This window comes from Chenopodium quinoa, unplaced genomic scaffold (genome assembly GCF_001683475.1).
Source record: "Chenopodium quinoa cultivar QQ74 unplaced genomic scaffold, ASM168347v1, whole genome shotgun sequence".
Lineage (NCBI taxonomy): Eukaryota > Viridiplantae > Streptophyta > Magnoliopsida > Caryophyllales > Amaranthaceae > Chenopodium > Chenopodium quinoa.
Genome location: NW_018743196.1, coordinates 903,327 through 927,546, shown reverse-complemented (window position 1 = coordinate 927,546; position 24,220 = coordinate 903,327). Strand labels below are relative to the sequence as shown.

The window sequence follows — 24,220 nt, the reverse complement described above, 5'->3', positions numbered from 1 at the left end:
TCTTTCTTTTCTTTCAAGCGGCGTATCCTCAATTCTATTATTCATGTCATGCCATTTGCCTTTTATCCCCCACAAAGCTCAAATCCCAATTCACACTTTATTTTATTTAATCAATTATTTTTAAATAACAAATAAAAAACAAAGCTTGGTCAAACCTTAAACAGTATTTAAACGGTGACTTCGCCAGCATCTTCCTTCGACCAAAGTCTCTTTGCATTTAATACCAACCAAGCCACGTCTTTGTCCGTACTCTACTTGACCGACACGTGTCCTTTTTTGTATTTTTTTATTTTATTTTTTATTTTAAATATCTTTTCTTCAAGATTTTTCAGTAATCACAATACGTCATTGTACAAGTAATATTATTTTCACCTTAATATACATACTACGAAGTATATAATTACATTTAATTCATCACTCTTATAAACCAAAGTCTTAATCAAAGTCTTCAAGTTTTTTATACACCAACATTATAATTCCCTAAAGAATTACAACAAGTTTGTTTGGACGGCCTAGAATCCATTTACAATTTTAAAATTTAAAAAACAATGTTAAATTATACTTGTGGATAGATACTCCGCATTCAGATTTCGAAAGTAAAGGTATTAAACTTATAGAAATAAACATAGCACTATATTATTATGTAGAGAATCGTTATATTATCAGGTAGAAAATGGTTATAAATAAATAATTCATGTAGGGAGTATTAATTAATGTATGGGCTAATTAGTATAATTTCAAATTCGATATATTTAAGCCATACATTATAAAAATCATTTAGCTATCTAGCTAGGGAGTCCTTCAAACCTAGCACCAAAAATATAGCCAATAAATATAAAACCTACTTCTTACTAGAGTAATAGTACTAGTACAACATTTTTTTTGCATATTTAATTTGATATTGATTTTGTACCCATTTCCACTTTTTTCAATCCATCCTAAAACCAAAATCTACTCTTTTCTCTCCTCTCTCTCTCTCTCTCTCTTCCTCAACCCTCTTTCATTTTCACCTCTTTCTCTCTCTTCTCTAATTTAAGGTGGTAGCTAGAGAGAATCATATTAGGTAAAAATTCAAAGCTACAAACTTTGAAAATTTTCTCCCTAAAAAAAAATGGAGATGAAGAAAGCAGTAATGATGGAAACTTTGATGAACAACAACAACAACAATAATAGTAGTAGTAATTACCATTATTTAAGTGAAAATCATCATTCATCTTCATCAACAACAACATCATTAGCCAATTCAAGCTGTTTTGAAAGCTATGATTCATTTGATTATCATCAAAACAAGATTAGTTGTTCTTCTTCAGCATCAACTACAGCAGGGTTTATGGAATTGTTAGGTATGCAAGATATGATTCAAAATATAAACCCTTCTTCTTTGTATGATATGATGATGATCAATGGTTATGATGGGAGTTCACAAAATCAAGTCTTTTCTACTTCAGTGGATCCCACCCTTCCTTCTTCTACTACTACTACTACTATTGCTCCTCCTCCTCCTACTTCTTCTTCCATTGTTGTTAATCCAGAATCTTCTGAGGTTGTCAATAATAATAGTAATAGTAATAATGTTCCGACAACTCCCAATTCGTCTTCTATTTCTTCTGCATCAAATGAAGAACACCAACAAGAAGATGGTGAAGATGAGCTTGAACAAAAAGCTAAGAAACAGTAAGTTTTTTTTTTTTTTTTTTTTTTTTTTTTTTTTTTTTTTTGAGATAAACCCATTTGAAAGTAGTGTGAATGGGAAAATGGGTTCATTTTGTTTTGTGATTTTAAGTGGATTTGAAGTTGTGGGTCATCAAATGTTTTTCTGATAAAATGCAAAAAAAGAGGTTTTTTAGTGTGTTTTACTCTGATTTTAATTCTCATTTGTTGGTACCAAATCTGTAATGATACTGTACATATTGTGCTTTGCTTTGTGCATATAGTATATTAATCTAAGCATATAAAATATAGTTTGAATGATAATCCATTCATAAAATACCCTCAATTAAAATAAATTTCATTTGAAGTTTCTCTAACTTTAATTATGTATTGGGTGTATTTTGGCCGTTTTAAAAAGATCCACGTCAAAAGCCAAAAAGACAAATCAGAAACGGCAGAGAGAGCCAAGATTTGCTTTCATGACAAAGAGTGAGGTTGATCATCTAGAAGATGGTTATCGATGGAGAAAGTACGGCCAAAAAGCTGTCAAAAACAGCCCTTTCCCAAGGTATATACTCTCTTTAATTTTCTCCATTTTTGTGTAAAAACTTATTTCTTAAAACTTTACATTATACACTACACTATACCATATGATAAACCATCCAATCGAAATTCATCAATTTCAGTGTATAAATAATTATTGTTACACTGAAAAATTGATAGTGTTATTATGTTTTTTTTTTAATTTTTTTGGGATTTGTTTTTGTAGGAGTTATTACCGTTGCACCAGTGCATCATGTAATGTAAAGAAAAGAGTGGAGAGGTCTTTCACTGATCCATCCATTGTTGTTACAACTTATGAAGGTCAGCATGCCCACCCTTGTACTGTCCTTCCACGTGGGGTTATGCCTAGTCCCGGTTACGGTGTCGGTGTTGGTGGTGGTTGTGGTGCTAGTGCAGCCTCCCCCTTTGCCCTGCCAGTGCAAATGGTTAACAATCAGCTTCACATGAATTATGTCACTGGCTTGGTACCTCAACTTAATCATTTTGGTAATAATAATAGTCTTACATTACCAAATAATATTAATGTTGGTAATAGTTGTTCAATATTAGCTTCACAAGAAAAGCGCTTTTGTGGTGGTGGTGCTGCAAATTCTACTCCAGTTAGCGCAGCTTTGCTTAGAGATCATGGGCTTCTACAAGATATAGTTCCTTCTATTATGAAAAAAGAAGAGTAAGATGATCTGATCATATAATATATAGTATAGTATTAGTATTTTTTATGTGTATTTTTGTATTCTGAATTTCTAAATTTATTTATTTTGCTGACTAGGTTTGTAATTTTAGTAGTATCCTCTCACTACTGATCTTAGCTAGTGTAATTTGGTGTAAAAGATCCATAATCATCATCATATAAATGAGAACTTAGCTTCTTCATATATGAGGAATTTGTCATTGTATCAACTTTTGGTTATTGGAATATGATATGGAAAAACTACTACTACTATGCTAGTACTTGTTAGTTCCCTTTATCTATCGATCTCTTTCATTTATGTATGGTTCCTTTAGTTAAAATTCTCATTTGATACGCAAGTGCACACTGCACATATATGACGAGATCATGTAATAGACAATTACTGACTGTTTGATGTTCACAGTAAATTAGTGTGAGACGGTATCAGCTAAACCGTGTTGTGTGCAGTGCTTCTAAACACGGCCACATACTAGGATGATCATGATCATAACCATTCTCATCGAGATGAATGCCTTTGATGTAATAGTACAAGAATTTAATGAAGCTTACCTCATTGCCTGTACTCTTGTCCACTCTATAGATAAATTACTAGTATGTGTATAAAAAAAGACTAAAAAAGGTAAATAAGAAGAAGTGGGCAAGTATCTTTGTTGGGTTAAAAAGGAGGAAGAGAAGCATTGAATGAGTAGATAGGGAATGGAGGAAAATAAGAGGGGTTTTAGGCAAAAGAAGAGGAGTAGGAGCTTAGCTAGGGTTTACAAGAAAGAGATGCAACAAAGTACGTATGATATATTGATTACATATAGGTATGTAATGACAGAAAAACTTTCGGTTTTGCATTGTTCATCTGGGGAATTGAGCTTCATATATAGACTAGACTATATTCTGGTTTATATTTAAAGTTAAAGCAAGGGCCACGTTCATACACTCCTTTTCAGAATCTGTTTTTACCTTTTTTTTTATAATAAAATAAAATAAAATCTTTTTATCTTGTATGTTGAAAATAATCTTGATTTGCATATCATTTTCATAGTTGTATAACAATACGGAGTAAGACAGAGTAATCTAGTCCTACTACGGAGTATTTCTATTTTGGTTTCAAGATAAATAGGAGCCTTGGTAGTTTTTTTAAATTGAGTTTATTGATCTTTCATCACATCGAGAATTGAATTTAAAAAAAAAAAAATACTCCGTAGTATACTATATACTTGTATCATTGATAGTGAATTAGTGATACGTATAGTAAGAAATAATAAGCTACTCCGTACTTCATATATATGTATGCCGGTCCTAAGAATGAGAGAAATTATGTTCCAAGATGTGTTTTACTACATGATTAAATTAGTACATAGTTTTGTTAATGATATGAGGTGGTGACAAATTAGGATAAAAAATATAGTAATAAATAATAACAAGACACTCAAAATAGTGAACTTTCGACTTAATGTCAATTCGTATATAAGAATTTGTTAAAGCGTCAACATTAAAATAAATAAACCGTGATTTCGAAAAATATTCACTGAAAACATGGGAGTTCTAAAAACACAAAACAATGCAGCAATCTGATAGTCATTGATGAAGTAGATTGAAATATCCTAAAGAGGACGCACGGATGGACAACACAAAACAAAACAAGTAACAATAATAATAATAATAGGTTGAGAAGACAACAACTATAGTAACAGTAGTTAATACAAGTATATAAATATACCCCACTTTGATCACGCTGAATTTATGTGCATTCTTTTTGCTACTTTCGTGCATGCTTTGCTGCTGCCTGCCCCTCTTCTTCTGCCTTTTCTTTCATTGAATGTCTTCAACACACTCTTTTTTTAACCATTACTTTGTATTTTGGTTCATAAACTGTGTGCATGACTTGTATATAAATGCATCTATGTTACTTTTGTCTTAATTGTTGGTACATTTTTATGTTTGGTTCTAGTGTTTATGAAATATTCTCAAGGTTAATGACTAGATATAATACTATGTCGTAATTTGAAGTAAGATACGAGATATAAGTTCATACAACATTGTTGAGGAGAATCTGGAAGTAGGGGTATTATTACTGAAACTACTTGTTCATCTTACTTTATGCATTAGATGAGTCGAATCTCTAAGCAGGAAAGGAATGAAATTAACATTATGTTAAGAATGTACCGAGTTTGAAGATGAACAAAACTTATCTAAGACGGTCTCACAACAATTTATAATGATATACTATCATGCAAGATTCCGACCTCAGCTTCCTGTGTAAAAACATAACTACAATACTTCCTGATAGATTTGGTGGAAGTTAAATAAGACCATAGATTGATCAGCATTTCAACAAATTATACCACAATTCACAGCAGTACTTGCCTTTTTTGTTCTACCTAAGAGACATCCTTTCAAGGTTGCACGCCATATTTATCGTGGATTAAACAATGATCAATGCGTAACTCCAAATTAGCACATCATTGGTATACTTACAGTTAAATGCAGAGCTAGCAGGAAGAAAAAACCCACGAAAAAGAACTTCCCTTTTGATACAGTTTCCTGGTCGTTATATAGATAATATACAGATCTAATACCAAGTTGTTACAAGCAAAAGGAAAGCAAAATAATAATATTTTTTTATGAAAAAAAAATTGAAAAAAATTGAGATGCTACCTATTGAACAAAAGACGGCCCACCAAGTGCACTGGTTTCTGCCTGTACTTGCTCATGACCATGTTCCTGCAGTGTAACAGAAACAAAACAGATTCAAAGCCAACTTTCATAGTAAAAATAGAAGTTGAAAAGGCCTCATAACTTCAATTGGATGAAAAAGATATATTTCCAAACCTTAAAAATGTAATTGGACCAAATCATTCCTTGGAAAAATTAAAATATTGTGTTGCCAATGACATACTAATTTTTCTCATAATCTCAGTTGGACAATGAACACAGGGGTGATGTTACCGTATATTAAGCTATGTCAAAATCCCACCGAATAACGACGACCATTGATATAAACAACTCTGGCACAGCCGCACAGGTTATACTTTCAATCAATGGGTCAATCTGACGTTTTAGTAATATAATAATAGAGGATTGGCACAAAAGATGAGTAAATGAAGGGTGAGGACTGAGGAGTAACTTGCTAAAATGAAATTCCTCACCCTGCCTCAGGAATTAGTTGTTACACTGTCTCAATTCTTGATATGACATGAATTTATTAAGAAACAATGCTATATTTAAGTCAGAGCATCATCAGAAAGTCCAACCATAAAACAGTACTACTAATTAGAGAACTGAATAACCTTTTCCAGACATCAAAAACATTATATGCAACAAATTAAAAAAGCAAGTAAAAAATTAGTAACGGGAGCATAGGGAAGACTAACCACAGAACACGACATTGTCAAATGGGGCTTTTCGAAATCGCATGGTTCCTTCTGATCATGTGCTGCTTGGATTTGACAGTCTTCTACAACAGATGAAGCCTCCAAAGCTGAGAGACGGGGCTCTTGACAAGAATGTTTATGCACCTGCCTCCCTTTTAACTGTTGTTCATAAAGGGCAAACTCCTCTGGCTTTTCCCACTACAAAATTCATAAAAGTGAGCCAACAAGATAAGAACCAGAAGCGAGGAAACAGGTTAAAGCCTAGCAAGACATTGAAATGTTACCCTGCTTTCACATGTCAAACAATTGTAATAGTATTTGCATCCATCAGGGCAGATGTGTTCACTCCAATCACAGTCTATAGGATTTTCTGACAAATCACTTCTGGATGGACACAGAGCAGGTTCAGAGATCAGCATAACTGAATTTGATCCAGTATCTCTGCAGGTCTGGGGTGACTGAAAATAAAAGAGACAAAAAATGAGAAACTAGATACACACATATGGCAATAGCTCAGAGACAGAAAGTTGTCCATGAATATACGGCAAATAATGTGAAAACACAAGTTGAAGCAAACCTGATCATCATTTTGCTGCTCTATACTGTTATTTGATTTTTGGTTTGAATGCAATGGTGTTGAAAGCTGACATTCAGCTTGTCTGGAGGGCTGAGGGCTCCCCTTCAAAGGCTGTGAGTGTTGTAATGACATCTGAGAAAACCGTGAAGGTGAAATTGGCTTGTGAAGTGGTTTCTGCATCTCATTAGCAGGACACTCCAACCTGTTTCCCACTGTAGGAAAACTGTTACCTTGTATGCCTGTGTTGTTTACTTGCATGGAATTTGATGAGTTACCCTGCAGTAAGCTCAAACTATTTCTTTTAATATTTCTCAAATGGTTAATAAAAAACCCACAGACAAAACAGAAATTGTTTAATAGCATAGTACTGCAATTCAAATAATAGCCACATACTAGTAGTTTTAGCCACATACTAGTAGTTTTAATTAGAATTTGCCCATTAAACTCAAATCACTATATAATAATTAAAATGATGAAAAGAAAACTAAAGTCCATTCAATAGGTAAATCCAAAATGACGACATACAAGATATATCAATGCAGTATAACAAATTTAAGGTCAGAACATTATTTGCAAAAAGTAGTTGTGCGGACAGCAACTGAGATTCAATTGAGAAAGAAAACATACTTTAGCAAAAAGATTCACCAAGAGATCTTGAAATATTTAAAGGTTCCCCCCAAGGCTATTTTTTTTTTTTTTTTAAAAAAAAACAAAAGAATTCTAGTCATGTGCATACATACTTTCTTTTAATAAACAGAACGCATAATATCAATTTATCCAGATTGGCAAGTATGTACTAACCAGATGTAGAGCATTGGACTTGCTACTTCCCCGCATATCCACAGGATTTGGAATTGGCCTGCACAAAGTAGTATTGAGTGGTAGCAAAGTAAAACATATACAAAGTGTATATATATATTTAGATGCCATAGTGATATTTACATATCTTATGGCTTTGTGTGTTACTTTGTATCAATCTATCATTCACGAGGGCAAAAACATAGATCATTAATCAGCCCACATTAAGGAAAAGAGAGTTGCATTACTGATTTAGTTTATCATGGCCAACACATACCCTGATACATAACATTTGACATTATATAGAAGCCGCATTTAATAGAAACAACAAATCAACAAGAGATCAGAACCAAGATCCGTCAGAAGACAGAACAATAACACTTCCACCACAGAATCCCTATTGATAATCTTTCTAAATTAAATGACCTACCTTTATTTCTCGGATATTGGAGAAAAGTATATTCCCAGGTTCCAACTGTAGAGTCCAGAAGCAAATTGGTTTCCCAATTCTAAACCACCCATTATTATTATCTCCCAATATGTATCATCCAAACAGCCATGCTAGATTTAGAGAGCAATTGGTTCTCCAAAACAGATGAAAGATAATAGCAAAAAAATCCCCGTACGAAAGCAAGTCCGATTTGAATTTTAAAAGGACACATCAATAAAGTCTAAATGACAGCAAATTGTTTACACTGGCAATAATTTCGCAAAAGAACAAAATATGACCATCAGGAGTTAATTACAATTGTTATCATCATCAATGAAAATGGTTCCAATATTTGACACTATATTGCTGTTTGGGTGTGCTCCACAACTGAAGTGTGAAGATTTACTCAATACTAGCTTCATTGCCAGTAAAATTAAAAGCATCCCCAAATTATGCAGTAAGATAGCATCAAGTTTACAAATTGTAAAGGGCCTATAGGATTTCTGAATTTGTTGTCAAACCAAGTGATGGAAGAATAATTACCTGACTTCTACATTCTTTGGCTTCTTAGGTTCAGCAAAACGAACAGCTAATGCACAGTCACACCCCTGAGGAAAATTTGAGTACCAAGTAAATTCAATCATCAACATAGAGGACTTGGAAAGATGAAAATAAAAGTTAAGCAGGTTTACTTTCATCACATAGGTTCCATTTAGCGCGCTGATTGCTGCCTCAGCCATATGTCTTTGAGTAAAGCCCACAAAGCCACATCCTACATGGTTTGAACATGACCACTTGAGTATTAAGAGAGGAAAAAGAAAGTAATCTACACAGTGATCAAAGAAAGCAAAAGAAACATAACATTAGTAACAAAACTAAAAATTCACCACCACCCAAAGAGGTATCACCTGAAGATGAGCCTGAGACACAGGAGTGACAAGAATAATTGATGTCACAAAAATTTTTTAAAAAGTGAAAGCAAACATGGTGGATGAATACTGATCAAGTTCACATAAAGTTGTTCAATAATACTAAAAAAGATAAAAAGCAACAACAGTACCACACTCAGCACTTACTACTTACAGCTAAGATGGTGACAAGAAGCAACAACAGATTTGGAAAAATGAGTCAATGGTGTTGCACATTATAAAGTCTCACACCATAAAGAAAAAGATATCATGCCAAAATAAAATGTATCACAATCACATCATACGAAACATAATCAAGGCCAAGGTAAATATCTAAGGGTAAGATTTGAGGATTACCAAATTAGGCAGCAGAACAATAGCAAACATAAGCCATTACATAATAAACACACCCTTGTATAAAGAAATGAAAAGAGTGAGTGGAAAGTTAAGGGTACAAAAACAAACCACGGCTTTGCTTAGATTCATCACGCAGTACGTAAACATCAGCAACAACACCATATGCAGAAAATATCTGACAAAAGGAAAAGTTATTAAAAAGCTATTCTATGATTCTATCCAAAGATGCCAACATCGAAATTAATTTGGATACCACAAACAACGGGTCTTCCAATTAGGTCTAATTCGTGACATTAAAGAAAACAATTATTTCTGAAGTGATTGGCCAAGGATACAAAGAGTTAACATACTTCCTCAATCTCCCGTTTTGAAGCTTCTCTATTAAAGCCATTTACATACAGTTTGTGCAGATTCTGTCCGACAATTGCTGCGACACGTAAACCAGAAAGATAAATTTCTCAAAAAAACATATATATGACAATACCTTCAAACTTTAGAGAGAAACAAGTAATATTAGTCATAGACAGACATAAATTCATCTATTCTGAAGAAGTTACCTGGTCCAGAAAAGGCCAAATCATTTTGCACCAAGCCTAGAGAGCAATTCAACAAAAAGGTAACAAAGAAAGAAAAAAGTGAGCACCCAATCAGTAGTTAGCAAAATAAATTACCTTCTCTTAAAGATAGTACCTGGTCTAGCAAGGCAGGAATCATGTTGCACTGGACGCTCCAAACCTAGAGAAAGTGCCCCACAAAAACAAGTCGGGGAAGAACACAAAGTAAACACATAGAAAGATGACCCATATCAATTCCATTACACATTAAAATAATATGACAAACAGCTCTAGAGTACATGGCAAAAGCCCAGATAATAATGTAGCAGTTTTATCACAAAGTTTTCTCGCATAAAACTATTGATATATTAAAAGCGTTCCTAGTTTCCTACACAAATAAGTGCAATGTGGGCACCCCACCTCCCACAATAAAAACATGCCATGCCATTCATACATCCAAGAGCGTGTCAATAAAGATTGCTTTTACGAACTTGGGACCAACAAAATTGGATAAGAATTAATTCCTTAATCTTAGTCAACAAATCCTTATTTAATTCAATAATATCCAAGTTGAATCAGGTTACTTTATTTTGCACTTTTTCAATTGTTCTTATATTACTTCCTCTGTTTATATTTACTTAACTAACATTCCTAAAATGAAAATGTCAAATTACTTGATCCATACTAAATTTGGTCAGCAGTTAGTAGTCATATTCACCAAATTACCCTTATAAAGTGCATGCGGGAACAACAATTCTTGTACTCTCAACGGGAGAGAAAGTAACTGTGCACCAATTACACTCTCTCTCTCCTCTCCTTAAATATTGTGCCAAGAACTATGGGTCAAGTAAAGAAAACGAGGAAAGTAAAAGTTGATCTCCACAAGGTAATGATTCCATGACAATTTTAATTTTCTTTAAGGAAACAACTTTATGATTTTAATTAATTACATTTTTTATTCCCATGTATCAGAAAACTAACATTTTCCCAGTTCAATAGTCAATAAATGATGAACATATTTGGATTGTTCCTTCAAAAAAAAAAAAAAAAAAAAAAAAACATATTTGGATTGTAGCATACAAGACATTAAGAATGGTTCTCCCAATTCAAATGACACAAAAAGGATAAAGAACAGTTTCACTTAAAAATGTGCAAGGTGCAACACACAATCTAAGCTAAAATAAAATCAAAGGTTTTCAAGATAATATATGAAAGAAAACCCAAACTTGCCTATCTTGCCAGACAGCCAGAGCACATACAACAATATGATGCTATAAAATTAAGAAATAAATAAATAATTGGGTCATCAACCAAGCCACACACTAGTTACAACTTTCACCTTTAATCTGAAGAAATTTTACAGGGTTGAAACCTTATGTTCCTCATTCTTCAATAACCAATTACTTTCAGATGGTCAATGGACCAAATCAAAGAGATAAAATAGAAAATGAAAAGGAGCAAAAAAAAAAAAAGAATTAATAAAGTACATAAATAAATAAAGAAGTAAAAGCAAACGATGTTTGACGGACCAAGGACACAGGCTTCATATATGATGCTAATACAAAAAGGTTACAGAGAGAACAGAACACAATACTTCGTACAATTAAGGAAATACCTTGTCGTTGTCTGGCTCCATCAGCATATCTTACTCTAATGGGAGCCATAGCCTGTAAATAAGAGGTTATATGATGGGGTTCATCCATGGTTCATACAGCAAGGGGATAAAGGAAAACTCAATAACAAGTTATCTGACTTCTATTGACTTACTTCAGGAAAAGTGAATTGATTGTTTAAAGCTATTATTGCTCTGTCAGCCTCCTCAGTGAATGCATACTTCACAAAACAATAATCTGCAGACATTGAGTCATTAGCATCACAGTCATGGCAATTTGGAAATTGATACAGTACTCTGCCTTAGCGTTTCCCACTTTTCTCTTCCCCTTCCCACCCCTACACCCTTTCTGTTCTAAAAGATCCAAAGATAAAGTGAACTTAGGAGGTGTATTGAGGAAAGCAATCAGAGAAAGAACTATTCCCTGTATCCCATTATAAAGTCCGAATTGACTTCAAATGATTTTCAAGGCACAACTTTGACCACTGATTCCTCTTGCATTTATTAGCTGACTAACTTTAAGAGTAAATCAGAGGAGCAATTTATAAGCTGACCCCAAAATTACTAAATATGGTTACTACTCTGTGATGGAGGGAGAATCATTCAACAGAATACTTGAAGCTAAGACAAATCTTTATGAGGATAATTCATTTAATTCCACATCCATAGTGTGTAGTAGCAAAATCGTAAGGAAATAAGACCAATTACTAGATCATCAAGAATGGATAAACAAAAAAAGAGTGACCATAGAGACAACCCAGCCTAAATACTTTTGAGATGGGTTTGGGAGAACCAAATATTCACATCCTTAACTATAAACAATACAAAATGATAGCAACCAACAACAAGATAAACGTGTACACATAAAATAATATGATTCCCACTCCTGGGAAGTTAGATAAAACACTATAAATTACCCTGTCTAAAGTAACAATTTTTGTCCCTTAACTTTACAGATGAGACATCATTAGATGAGTTGCCCAAATGCCAACATGCTGTTGACTAAATATTTATGATGCTCAATATTAAACTCAATTAAGACACGTGCTTTCATGAAATGATGCGACTAAAAGGTATTACATTCATTGCAAATTCATTTATTCTTAGGAAATCTGCACAGCTTATATGAATTTAACATTTATAATTAGCAGGGGACAATATTTTGTGAAGTAGAAAAGTTGAAAGGGGGACAAAATTAAAAGGAGAACAGGACTACATATAGAGCTGTCAAAAGTTGACCCGACCCAAAATACCGACTCAAACCCGATTATTAACCGACCCATCTAAACCCGAAAAAATGGTGACCAAAACCGACCTGACCCAACCTGAAACCAACCCTAGACCCGAGTTGGCCCGAGTATGTGAGACCCGAACCCGAACATGAACCGACCTAGAGATGACCCGACCCGAATGTAATCCGTAAATTATTGACCTGAAATGAACCCGAATTGAACCGAAATTGACCCAAACCTGTTTCAACCTATCAAAACCTGAATTAAACCCGACCCAAAATCAACCCGACTTGTTATTGACCTGACCCAAATTCAACCCGACTTGTTAGTGACCCGACCCAAAATTTACCCGACCTATTACTAACTCGGCCCAAAGATTCAACCCGATATGTTACTAACCCGACTCGAAATCAACACGACTTGTTATTGAACCGGCCTAAATTCAATCCAAATTGTTCCTGACCCAATTTCAAATCACCTTAAATGCAATTTACACCACCTTATTATTATTGATCAAAGCATTTTTTCTAGGGAGACCAAGTCGGTCAGCAAAAGAAAGGAGCATCATCCCCAAATTAAAGAGTTAAATATAGTATATATTTGTTGTATGATCAAAGGAGATAATTGTATGATCTTCCTAAATTATAGACTATAGTTCCTAGTATGTTGCCATATAAAAAGTATATTATATACAAAGGAAATAATTAGCTTGATAAAAATGATAATTATCTATTTATAGTTAGTTGAACCCGAATATGACCCGACTTGGAAATGATCTAACCTGATTGTAACCCACAAATTATTGACTTGAATACAACCCGACTTGAACCTGAGAACGACCCGACTTAGAAATGACCCAAACTGATTATAACTCGCAAATTATTGACTTGAACCGAGCCCGACTAAAACCCGAGAATGACCCGAATTGAAAATGACCCGACCTAATTATAACCCGCAAATTATTGACTTGAATCGAACCCGACACAAACCCGAGAATGACCCGACCTAATTCTAACTCGCAAATTATTGACTTGAGCCAAACCCGACTCGAACCCGAGAATTACCCAAACCCGTTTTAAACCGTGAAAACCCGAATTAAACCCGACCTATTGTTCACTCGACCCAAATGTAACCCGACTTGTTGTTAACCCGACCCAAACCCCATAAGATTTATGACCCGACTTAAGCATGACCCAACCCGAATCCGACCCGCATAGGTTACGGCATTAACCCAACCCGAGTTGACCCGACCCACTCTAACACGACCCAATCCCGACCCGTTTACCCGAAATGACAGCTCTAATATTAACCTTCAATTTTGGAATTTTTTGACTTTTTTTCACTCAGAAATAAAAATTACCGAAATGTTTACCATGGTCCCTAATATCCTCCGGGGGTCCAATTGGCTGGGTGGAACCATTCAATTTGCCTTTAAACGACCAATTAACCGGCTTACAACTTGCACCGATTTCATTAGCTCAAGCTTACCACGAACATTTATGACAACATATAATTATCATATATGGATCCCAACGTCATTATATGACCCTCGAGATGTATCCCCTAATATCTCAATGCTTTTCGACACCGGGCCCCGAAACATTCGAAATTTCTCAAAAAACGTGGATAATTAACCTTCAATTTTGGAATTGACTTTTAGACACCGAGCCTCGAAGACTCCAAATTTCTCAAAAAGCGTGGATATTCGCCTTCAATTTTTTTTTATTTTTTTTTTCACTCTGAAATTAAAATTGCCGAAATGTTTACCATGGTCCATAATGCCCTCCCGGAGTCCAATTGGGTAGGTGGAACCATCCAATTTGCCTTTAAACGACCAATTTACAGATTTACAACTTGCATCGATTTCATTAATTCAGCCCTACCACGAACATTTATGACAACATATAATGATCATATATGGTTCCAAACGACATTATATGACCCCGAGATGTATCCCCTAAAATCGCAAGGCTTTTCTACAACGGGCCTCGAAACCTACAAAATTTCTCAAAAAGCGTGGATAATAGCCTTCAATTTTGGAATTTTTTTACTTTTTTTGCCCGGAAATAAAAATTGACGAAATATTTAACATGGTCCCTAATACAGTTTGGGAGTCCCATTGGGTGGGTAGAACCATCCAATTTGCCTTTAAACGACAAATTTACCGATTTACAACTTAAACCGATTTTATTAACTCAAGCCTACCACGAACATTTATGACAACATAAAAAAATCATATAAGTTTCCAAACGGCAATATATGACACCAAGATGTATTCCATGGAATTTCAAGAATTTTCGACACCGAGTCCCGAAACCTTCAAAATTTCGCAAAATGCGTGGATATTAGTCTTCAATTTTGGAATTTATTGACTTTTTTCGCTCGAAATAAAAATTGTCAAAATCTTTACCATGGTCCCTAATACCCTCCGGGAGTCTGATTGGCTAGGTGGAACCATCAAATTTGCCTTTAAACGACCAATTTACTGGTTTACAACTTGCACCGGTTTCATTAACTCAAGCCTACCATGAACATTTATGACAACATATAATGATCATATATGGTTCCAAACGACATTATAAGACCCCAAGATGTATTCCCTAGAATTTCAAGACGTTTAGACACTGGGTCCCGAACACTCCAAATTTCTCAAAAAGCGTGGATATTTGCCTTCAATTTTTGAATTTTTTACTTTTTTCATCCAGAGATTTAAATTGAGGAAATGTTTACCATGATCCATAATACGTTCTCGGAGTCCAATTGGGTAGGTGGAACCATACAATTTCCTTTTAAACGACCAATTTACCGATTTACAACTTGCACCAATTTCATTAATTCAAGCCTACTACGAACATTTATGACAACGTATAATGACCATATATAGTTCCAAACGATATTATATGACCCCGACATGTATCCCCTAAAATCTAAGGCTTTACAACGGGCCCCGAAACCTCCAAAATTTCTCAAAAAGCGTGGATAATAGCCTTCAATTTTGGAAAATTTTCACTTTTTTTTCACCCGAAAATAAAAATTAACAAAATATTTACCATGGTCCCTAATACCCTTGGGGAGTCCCATTGGGTAGAACCATCAAATTCGCCTTTAAACGACAAATTTACCGATTTACAACTTGCACCGATTTCATTAACTCAAGCCTACCACAAACATTTATGACAACATATAATAATCATATAAGGTTCCAAACGACATTGTATGACACCAAGATGTATTCCCTGGAATTTCAAGACTTTTCGACATCGAGTCTCCAAACCTTCAAAATTTCGCAAAATGCGTGGATATTAGTCTTCAATTTTAAAATTTTTTGACTTTTTTCGCTCAGAAATAAAAATTGCCAAAATGTTTACCATGGTACAAAATACCCTCCAGGAGTCCAATTGACTTGGTGGAACCATCCAATTTTCCTTCAAACGGCCAATTTACCGGTCTACAACTTGCACGATTTCATTAACTCAAGCCTACCACGAACATTTTTATGACAACATATAATGATCATTTATGGTTTAAAATAATATTATATGACCCCGAGATGTATCCCCTAAAATCTCAAAGCTTTTCGACACCGAGCCCCGAAACATAAAAACTTTCTCAAACTACATGGATATTAGCCTTTAATTTTGGAATTTTTTTAATTTTTTTTTCGCCTGAAACATAAATGTTTACCGTGGTCCCTAATGCCCACCGGTAGTCCAATTGGGGAGTGGGACCACCAATTTGCCTCTAAACGGCCAACTTACCGTTTTACCACTTGCATCGATTTCATTAACTCAAGCCAACCACGAATTTTATAACAACAAATAATGATTATAAATGGTTCCAAACGACATTATATGACCCCGAGATCTATATTTCTTAAAATCTCAAGTCTCTTCGAGATTCGGTTTCGAAACCTCTAAAATTTCTCAAAAAACGTGGATATTAGCCTTCAATTTTGAATTTTTTTTTACTTTTTTTCGCCAGTAAATAAAAATTGCCGAAATGTTTACCATGGTCCCTAATACCCTTTGGGAGTCCAATTGGATGGGTAGAACCATCCAATTTGCCTTTAAAAGAACAATTTACCGGTTTACAACTTGCACCGATTTCATAAACTCAAGCCTACTACGAACATTTATGACAACATATAACGATCACATATGGTTCCAAACGGCATTATATGACCCCGACATGTATCCCCTTAAATCTCAAGTCTTTTCGACATCGGGTTCCGAAACCTCAAAAATTTCTCAAAAAAAACGTGGATATTAGCCTTCAATTTTGAAATTTTTTTACTTTTTTTCGCCCGTAAATAAAAATTGCCGAAATGTTTACCATGGTTCCTAATACCCTCTAGAAGTCCAATTGGATGAATGGAACCATCCAATTTGCCTTTAAACGACCAATTTACCGGTTTACAACTTGCACCGATTTCATAAACTCAAGCCTTCCACGAACATTTGTGACAACATATAACGATCACATATGGTTCCAAACGACATTATATGATCTCGAGATGTATCTTTTAAATTCGCAAGGCTTTTCTACAACGGGCCTCGAACCCTCCAAAATTTCTCAAAAAGCGTGGATATTAGCCTTCAATTTTGGAATTTTTTGACTTTTTTCGCTCGGAAATAAAAATTGTCAAAATGTTTACCATGGTCCCTAATACCCTCCGAGAGTCCAATTGGCTTGATGGAACCATCCAATTTTCAGTCTACAACTTGCACGATTTCATTAAATCAATCCTACCACGAACATTTATGACAACATAAAATGATCATTTATGGTTTAAAACATTATTACATGACCCCAAGATGTATCCCCTAAAATCTCAAAACTTTTCGACACTGTGCCCGAAACCTCAAAAATTTCTCAAAAAGCGTGGATATTAGCCTTCAATTTTGGAATTTTTTGACTTTTATTCGCCTGTAAATAAAAATTGTCGAAATGTTTACCATGGTTCCTAATACCCTCCGGTAGTCCAATTAGGCGGGTGGAACCATCCAATTTGCATTTAAACGACCAATTTACCGGTTTACAACAGGCACTTATTTAATTAACTCAAGCCTACCACGAACATTCATGACAACATATAATGGTCATTTATAGTTTCAAACTTCATTATATGACCCCGAGATGTATCTAATAAAATCTAAAGGCTTTTCGACATCGGGCCCGAAACCTTCAAAATTTCTCAAAAAAACGTGGATATAGCATTCAATTTTGAAATTTTTTTACATTTTTTCTCCCGTAAATAAAAATTGCCGAAATGTTTATAATGGTTCCTAATACCCTCTGGGAGTCCCATTGGATGGGTGGAACCATCCAATTTGCCTTTAAACGACCAATTTACCGGTTTACAACTTGCACCGATTTCATAAACTCAAGCCTACCACGAACATTTATGACAACATATAATGATCACATATGGTTCCAAACGGCATTATATGACCCCGAGATGTATCCCCTTAAATCTCAAGTCTTTTCGACATCGGATTCCGAAACCTCCAAAATTTCTCAAAAAACGTGGATATTAGTCTTAAATTTTAGAACTTTGTGACTTTTTTTCGCCTCCAAATAAAAATTGCCGAAATGTTTACCATGGTCCCTAATATCCTCCGAGAGTCCAATTAGGTGGGTGGAACCATCCAATTTACCTTTAAATGGTGAATCTATCGGTTTATAACTTGCACCGATTTCATTAATTCAAGCCTACCACAAACATTTATGACAATATATAATAATTATTTATGGTTTAAAACAATATTATATGACCCCGAGAAGTATCCCCTAAAATCTCAAAGTTTTTCGACACTAAGCCCGAAGCCTAAAACATTTCTCAAAAAGCGTGAATATTAGCCTTCAATTTTGGAATTTTTTGAATTTTATTCACCTGAAAAAAAAAAATTGCCGAAATGTTTACCATGATTCCTAATACCCTCCGGTAGTCCAATTAGGTGGGTGGAACCATCCAATTTGCATTTAAACGACCAATTTACCAGTTTACAACGGACACTTATTTAATTAACTCAAGCCTACTACGAACATTCATGACAACATATAATGGTCAGTTATGGTTTCAAACGTCATTATATGACCCCGAGATGTATCTAATAAAATCTAAAGGCTTTTCTACATCGGGCCCGGAACCTTCAAATTTTCTAAAAAAGCCCTCAATTTAGGAATTTTTTAACTTATTTCGCCCGGATATTAAAATTGTCAAAATGTTTACCATGGTCCCTAATACCCACCGGGGGCCTAATAGGGTAGGTGGAACCATCCAATTTGCCTTTAAACGACCAATTTATCGGTATACAACTTGTACCGATTTCAACAACTCAAGCCTACAACGAACATTTATGACAACAAATAATGATCACATATGGTTCCAAACAAAATTATATGACCCTGAGATGTATTCCCTAGAATTTCGAAACTTTTAGACGCTGGGCTCCGAAGACTTCAAAATTTCTCAAAAAGCGTGGATATTAGCCTTCAATTTTTGTATTTTTAGATTTTATTCGCCCGTAAATAAAAATTGTCAAAATGTTTACCATGGTCCTTAATACCGTTCGGGAGTCCAATTGTGCAGGAGTAACCATCCAATTTGCCTTTAAATGACCTATTTACCAGTTTACAACTTGCACCGTTTTCATTAACTCAAGCTTACCACGAACATTTATAACAACATATAATGATCAAATATGGTTCCAACCGGCATTATATGACCCCGAGATATAATTCTAAAATTTCAAGGCTTTTCGACAGTGGGCCTCGAAATCTCCAAAATTTCTAAATAAGCATGGATCTTTAGACTTTAATTTTGGAATTTTTTGACTTTTTTTTGGCCGGAAATAAAAATTGCCGAAATGTTTACCATGATCCCTAATACACTTCGAAAGGCCAATTGGATGGGTGGAACCATCCAATTTGCCTTTAAACAGCCAATATACCGGTTTACAACATGCACCGATTTCATTAACTCAAGCCTACCACGAACATTTATGACAACATATAATGATCATTTACAATTTTAAACGTCATTATAGGACCCCGACATGTATCCCCTAATTCTTAAGGTTTTTCGACACCGAGCCCCGAAACTTCCAAAATTACACAAAAATCATGTATATTAGCTTTCAATTTTGGAATTTTTTTACTTATTTTTGCCCGAATATAAAAAAATTTCGAAAATTTTACCATGGTCCCTAATATCTTTTGTTAATCCAATTGGGTGGTTGGAACCATCCAATTTGCCTTTAAACGACCTATTTACCGGTTTATAACTTACACCGATTTCACTAACTCAAGCCTACCACGAACATTTATGACAACAAATAATGATCATATATGATTCCAAACGACATTAAATAACCTCGAGATGTATCCCCTAAAATTTCAAGACTTTTTGACACTGGACTCTGAATCCTCCAAAATTTCTCAAAAAGCGTGGATATGACCTCGAGAATATAAAAAAAAAAGTCAAAAAAATTCAAAAATTTCAAGTCTTCAATTTTTGAATATTTTTGACTTTTTTTTGCTCGGAAATAAAAATTGCCGAAATTTTTACCATGGTCCCTAATACCCTCTGGGAGTCCAATTGGGTGGGTGGAACAATCTAATTTGCCATTAAACGACCAATTTACCGGTTTACAACTTGCACCGATTTCATTAATTCAAGCCTACCACGAACATTTATGACAACAAATAATGATCATATATGGTTCCAAATGGCATTATATGAGTATATGACCCCGAGATGTATCACATAGAATTTCAAGACTTTTCGACACCGGGCCCCGAAACCTCCAAAATTTCTCAAAAAGCCTTCAATTTTGGATTTTTTTAGACTTTTTTTCGTCCGAAAATAAAAATTGCCGAAATGTTTACCATGGTCCCTAATACCCTCCGGGAGTCCAATTGGGTGTGTGGAACCATTCAATTTGCTTTTAAACGGCCAATTTACCGGTTTACAACTTGCACCGATTTATCAGTTTACAAAAGCCAATTTAATTAACTTGCACCAAACCCGACTTGAACCGAAATTGACCCAAACCCTTTTTAACCCGAATTTAACCCGACTTGTTACTTACCTGACTTGAATTCAACCCGACCCGAATTTAACCCAACCTGTTACAAACCCGATCCGAAATCAACCTGACTTGTTATTGACCTAACCCAAATTCAACCCAAATTATTATTGACCCGACCCGAATTTTACCATACCTATTACTTACCCAACTCAAAAATTCAACCCGATCAGTTACTAACCCGACTCGAAATTAACACGAATTGTTATTGATCCGACCTAAATTCAACCCAAATTGTTCCTCGACCCGATTTTAAATCACTAAATGCAATTTAGACCACCTTATTATTGTAGATTAAAGCATTTTGTCTTGGAAGACCAAGTTGGTCCAAGCCAGCAAAAGAAAGGAGCATCATCCTCAAATTTAAGAGTTAAATATAGTATATATTTGTTGTATGGTCAAAGGAGATAATTATCTTCCTAAATTATAGACTATAGTTCCTTAATATATTGCCATATATAGTATAATCAAAGGAAATAATTAGCTTGATAAAAATGATAATTATCTAGTTATAGGTAGTTGAACCCGAATATGACCTCACTTGGAGATGACCCGACCTGATTGTAACCCACAAATTATTGACTTGAACCAAACCCAACTTGAACCCGAGAATGACCCGACTTGAAAATGACCCAACCTGATTATAACCCGCAAATTATTGACTTGAACCGGACCCGACTCGAACCCGAGAATGACCCGACCTGATTCTAACCCGCAAATTATTGACTTGAACCGAACCCGAGAATTATCCTAACCCGTAAAAACCCGAATTAAACCCGACCTATTGTTCACCCGACCCGAATGTAACCCGACCTGTTATTAACCTGACCCAAATCCGATAAGAAGTATGAACCGACTTAAGCATGACCCAACCTTAACCCGACCCGCATTATGGAATTAATCTGAATTGATCCAACCCGAGTTGACCCGACCCACTCTTACCCGACCCAAACCCGACCCTTTTACCCGAATTGACAGCTCTAATTACATAGTCATCAAATATGCTAAAGCATAAAGCAATTTCTTTGCATACGTGTATACCTTGCCGTTGACCAGTCCATTTATCAAGAAGAAGAACAACCTCCATGACATTTCCATGCTCTTGAAACAAGCAAAAAATCTACATATAAGAACAAAGGCCAAAACACTATATGAAACCTCAGATAGAGCAAGTATACTGTAAAAGGGATCATGAAACCTCAGAGTAATCTTCATCAAAAAAAGATCATAAAACTCACATGTAAGCAAGAAAAAAGGGATGAATACAGTGAGTGAATATATGTCCAAAATAATCTAAATAAGCAGTTAATGCAAGCCAAAAAAAGTCCAAAACATTTCTATTCAAGTAGCACACTATGAAGTATGAATTTCATATTCGCATAGGAAGAAAAGACTTTCTCAGCTAATTAAAGGGAGCAACATGCTTGATATCCAGCCTTGTGACCTGTAGTCTTGTTTACAAAGTTTGCATTGTTCCTCCATACATATATTTTTGTTAACAAAAACCAAGAGATGGAGGGTGTCAAGGAGTGACATTTTTTGCTTTCTCAAGAGGACAAGGGTGACCTTTACAAGAGATGCATGGAGTTGTAATTTTAAACTAAATATGATAGAGGCATGGTCACTACAGGAGCAATTGCAGGGTATAGGAACACTTATAGATTGATTAAGATTGGAAAGAAAAACACATACTCTGTATAAACAGCTGCAAAAATCTGTAAACACAAATGATAAAAGCTTCTAAGATTTACTTCTTCTACTTCTAACTATTGTTATTCAATTATTTTTGTTGTTGTAGTGGTTTTGGTTGATGCTTCCAGTAACGACACCAAAAACACGAGGGAAAGCTATCACAGCGAGGAATAATAGGGACTTCTAGACCTATAATTTTCTGTATAACAAGGATTTTGTTAATATGTGCAAGAATTCATACTTTGACAAGCATCAAATAATTCTCCTTGTAATGAAACACATTGTGGAACTTGACACAGCTCATCAGATGAACAAATAGGCTCATAAAACCACAGTAACATACCTCATCTTGGGTCGCAGTTCGAGGAATCCCACCAACATAAAGCTTCACAAAACTGCCATCATCAACTCTATCTATCAAAAAGAAAGCAATAACATCACCTAACAAATCTCACACCATCAAAGAAAGAACTTCAAACTCGAACCGCCTTACCTGATCAAGAAACGAGCTTTTCCTACCAAAATCTAATCATTCACAAAATCACAAGTGTACATAATTATAGCAAGTTACATACCATTCAGTGGACACAAAGGACAATATCAAGCTTATCACAACAAAATCATCAAAACCCTAATTCTAGTAAAGTTGAGATTTTTTCTTAGCAAATAGTTCTACCTAGTAGTAATCAGTTCAATTAACATACAAAATCAACAATTTATCAAACAATTAACAAAAACTGAAGTAGTTCTACTAGTACCCATCAAATTTATTTGAAGAAATTACCGAATTTCCGCTTCTTTAAGAAATGGGATTTCGGCTGAGGCTGCGGCGGCTGACTGAAACCACCTCCGGCGGCGGCGAAGGAGTGATCGGGAGGAGGGTGAAAGGGTTGAAATTGAGGAAAACCGTCGCCGGGAAATCCGGTATTCCCCCATTGGAAGTTGGGAGGTTGTGGTGGTGGTGGTGGTGGTGGTGGAAGTGGGTCCCATGGGTTGGGGTTGAAAGATGGAGGGTGTGACTCCATTTTCGAAAAGCTGCTCGAGTTGATGGTGATCAATTCAGTAATCAGTATGTTGGTTTGTATTCTTGTGGGGTGGGGTGCTATGAGTCTATGAGGTTGACCAAAGTTTGTGCAAGTTTAGTGAGTACAAGACTTGTTATGATTGAATTTTTGGGCATGACACTCATAAGGGTGCATTTCTTTGGTGTGGGCTAAGTGTGGCGTGTTTTAAGACTTATATGAATCTTGTGTTGTGGATCATGTTAAGAAGAATTATGGGTACTTAGAGATGATGATATTGAAATTCTTATACACAATAACTATTTGGGAAGCAATGACGGTGATGGGTATATATGTAAGAGATAATGATTAACTAGGATACTTGTAACGTAATAAACAAATAATGTATCTTTTTACTGTAGCCACGTTTTATAATAATGGTGTGTATTTGTTTGCTGAATCAAATTTTAATTTTGTTTAATTGTTGGGATGGTGCTATGTTCTAAAAATCTAAAGTAATGGTGTGTATTGTTGCTGAGTTAATTTTTATTTTTTGTTTTAAAAGCTCAATAATGATACGGCCTTTGGATATAATTTTGTTGGGATGGTGCTACATTTTGTGCAATAACTTTATAAAGTGTCGCATTTGACTCTTGTCAGTCCAATATTTCAAGGGTTTGAAAATTGAAATTGATGCTC

General features: G+C 35.0%; 2 protein-coding genes across 2 annotated transcripts; one reads left to right on the top strand and one right to left on the bottom strand.

Moving 5' to 3' along the window:
* Window positions 1–806: 806 nt before the first annotated feature.
* Window positions 807–3,172, top strand: LOC110733008 (probable WRKY transcription factor 23). The gene is made up of 3 exons (XM_021913013.1): window positions 807–1,674; window positions 2,069–2,218; window positions 2,420–3,172. The coding sequence occupies exons 1-3, from the start codon at window positions 1,112–1,114 to the stop codon at window positions 2,886–2,888; spliced, it is 1,182 nt and encodes a 393-aa protein (XP_021768705.1). The 5' UTR covers window positions 807–1,111; the 3' UTR covers window positions 2,889–3,172.
* Window positions 3,173–5,192: 2,020 nt separating this feature from the next.
* LOC110733007 (flowering time control protein FCA-like) lies at window positions 5,193–23,668 on the bottom strand. Its single transcript, XM_021913012.1, has 16 exons — window positions 23,305–23,668; window positions 22,864–22,934; window positions 21,870–21,948; window positions 11,662–11,744; window positions 11,510–11,561; window positions 10,031–10,075; window positions 9,898–9,933; window positions 9,691–9,767; window positions 9,449–9,515; window positions 8,768–8,847; window positions 8,619–8,683; window positions 7,649–7,706; window positions 6,848–7,123; window positions 6,555–6,728; window positions 6,271–6,468; window positions 5,193–5,620 (listed from the first exon to the last, which is right to left on the bottom strand). The coding sequence occupies exons 1-16, from the start codon at window positions 23,543–23,545 to the stop codon at window positions 5,555–5,557; spliced, it is 1,668 nt and encodes a 555-aa protein (XP_021768704.1). The 5' UTR covers window positions 23,546–23,668; the 3' UTR covers window positions 5,193–5,554.
* Between the last annotated feature and the right edge of the window lie 552 nt (window positions 23,669–24,220).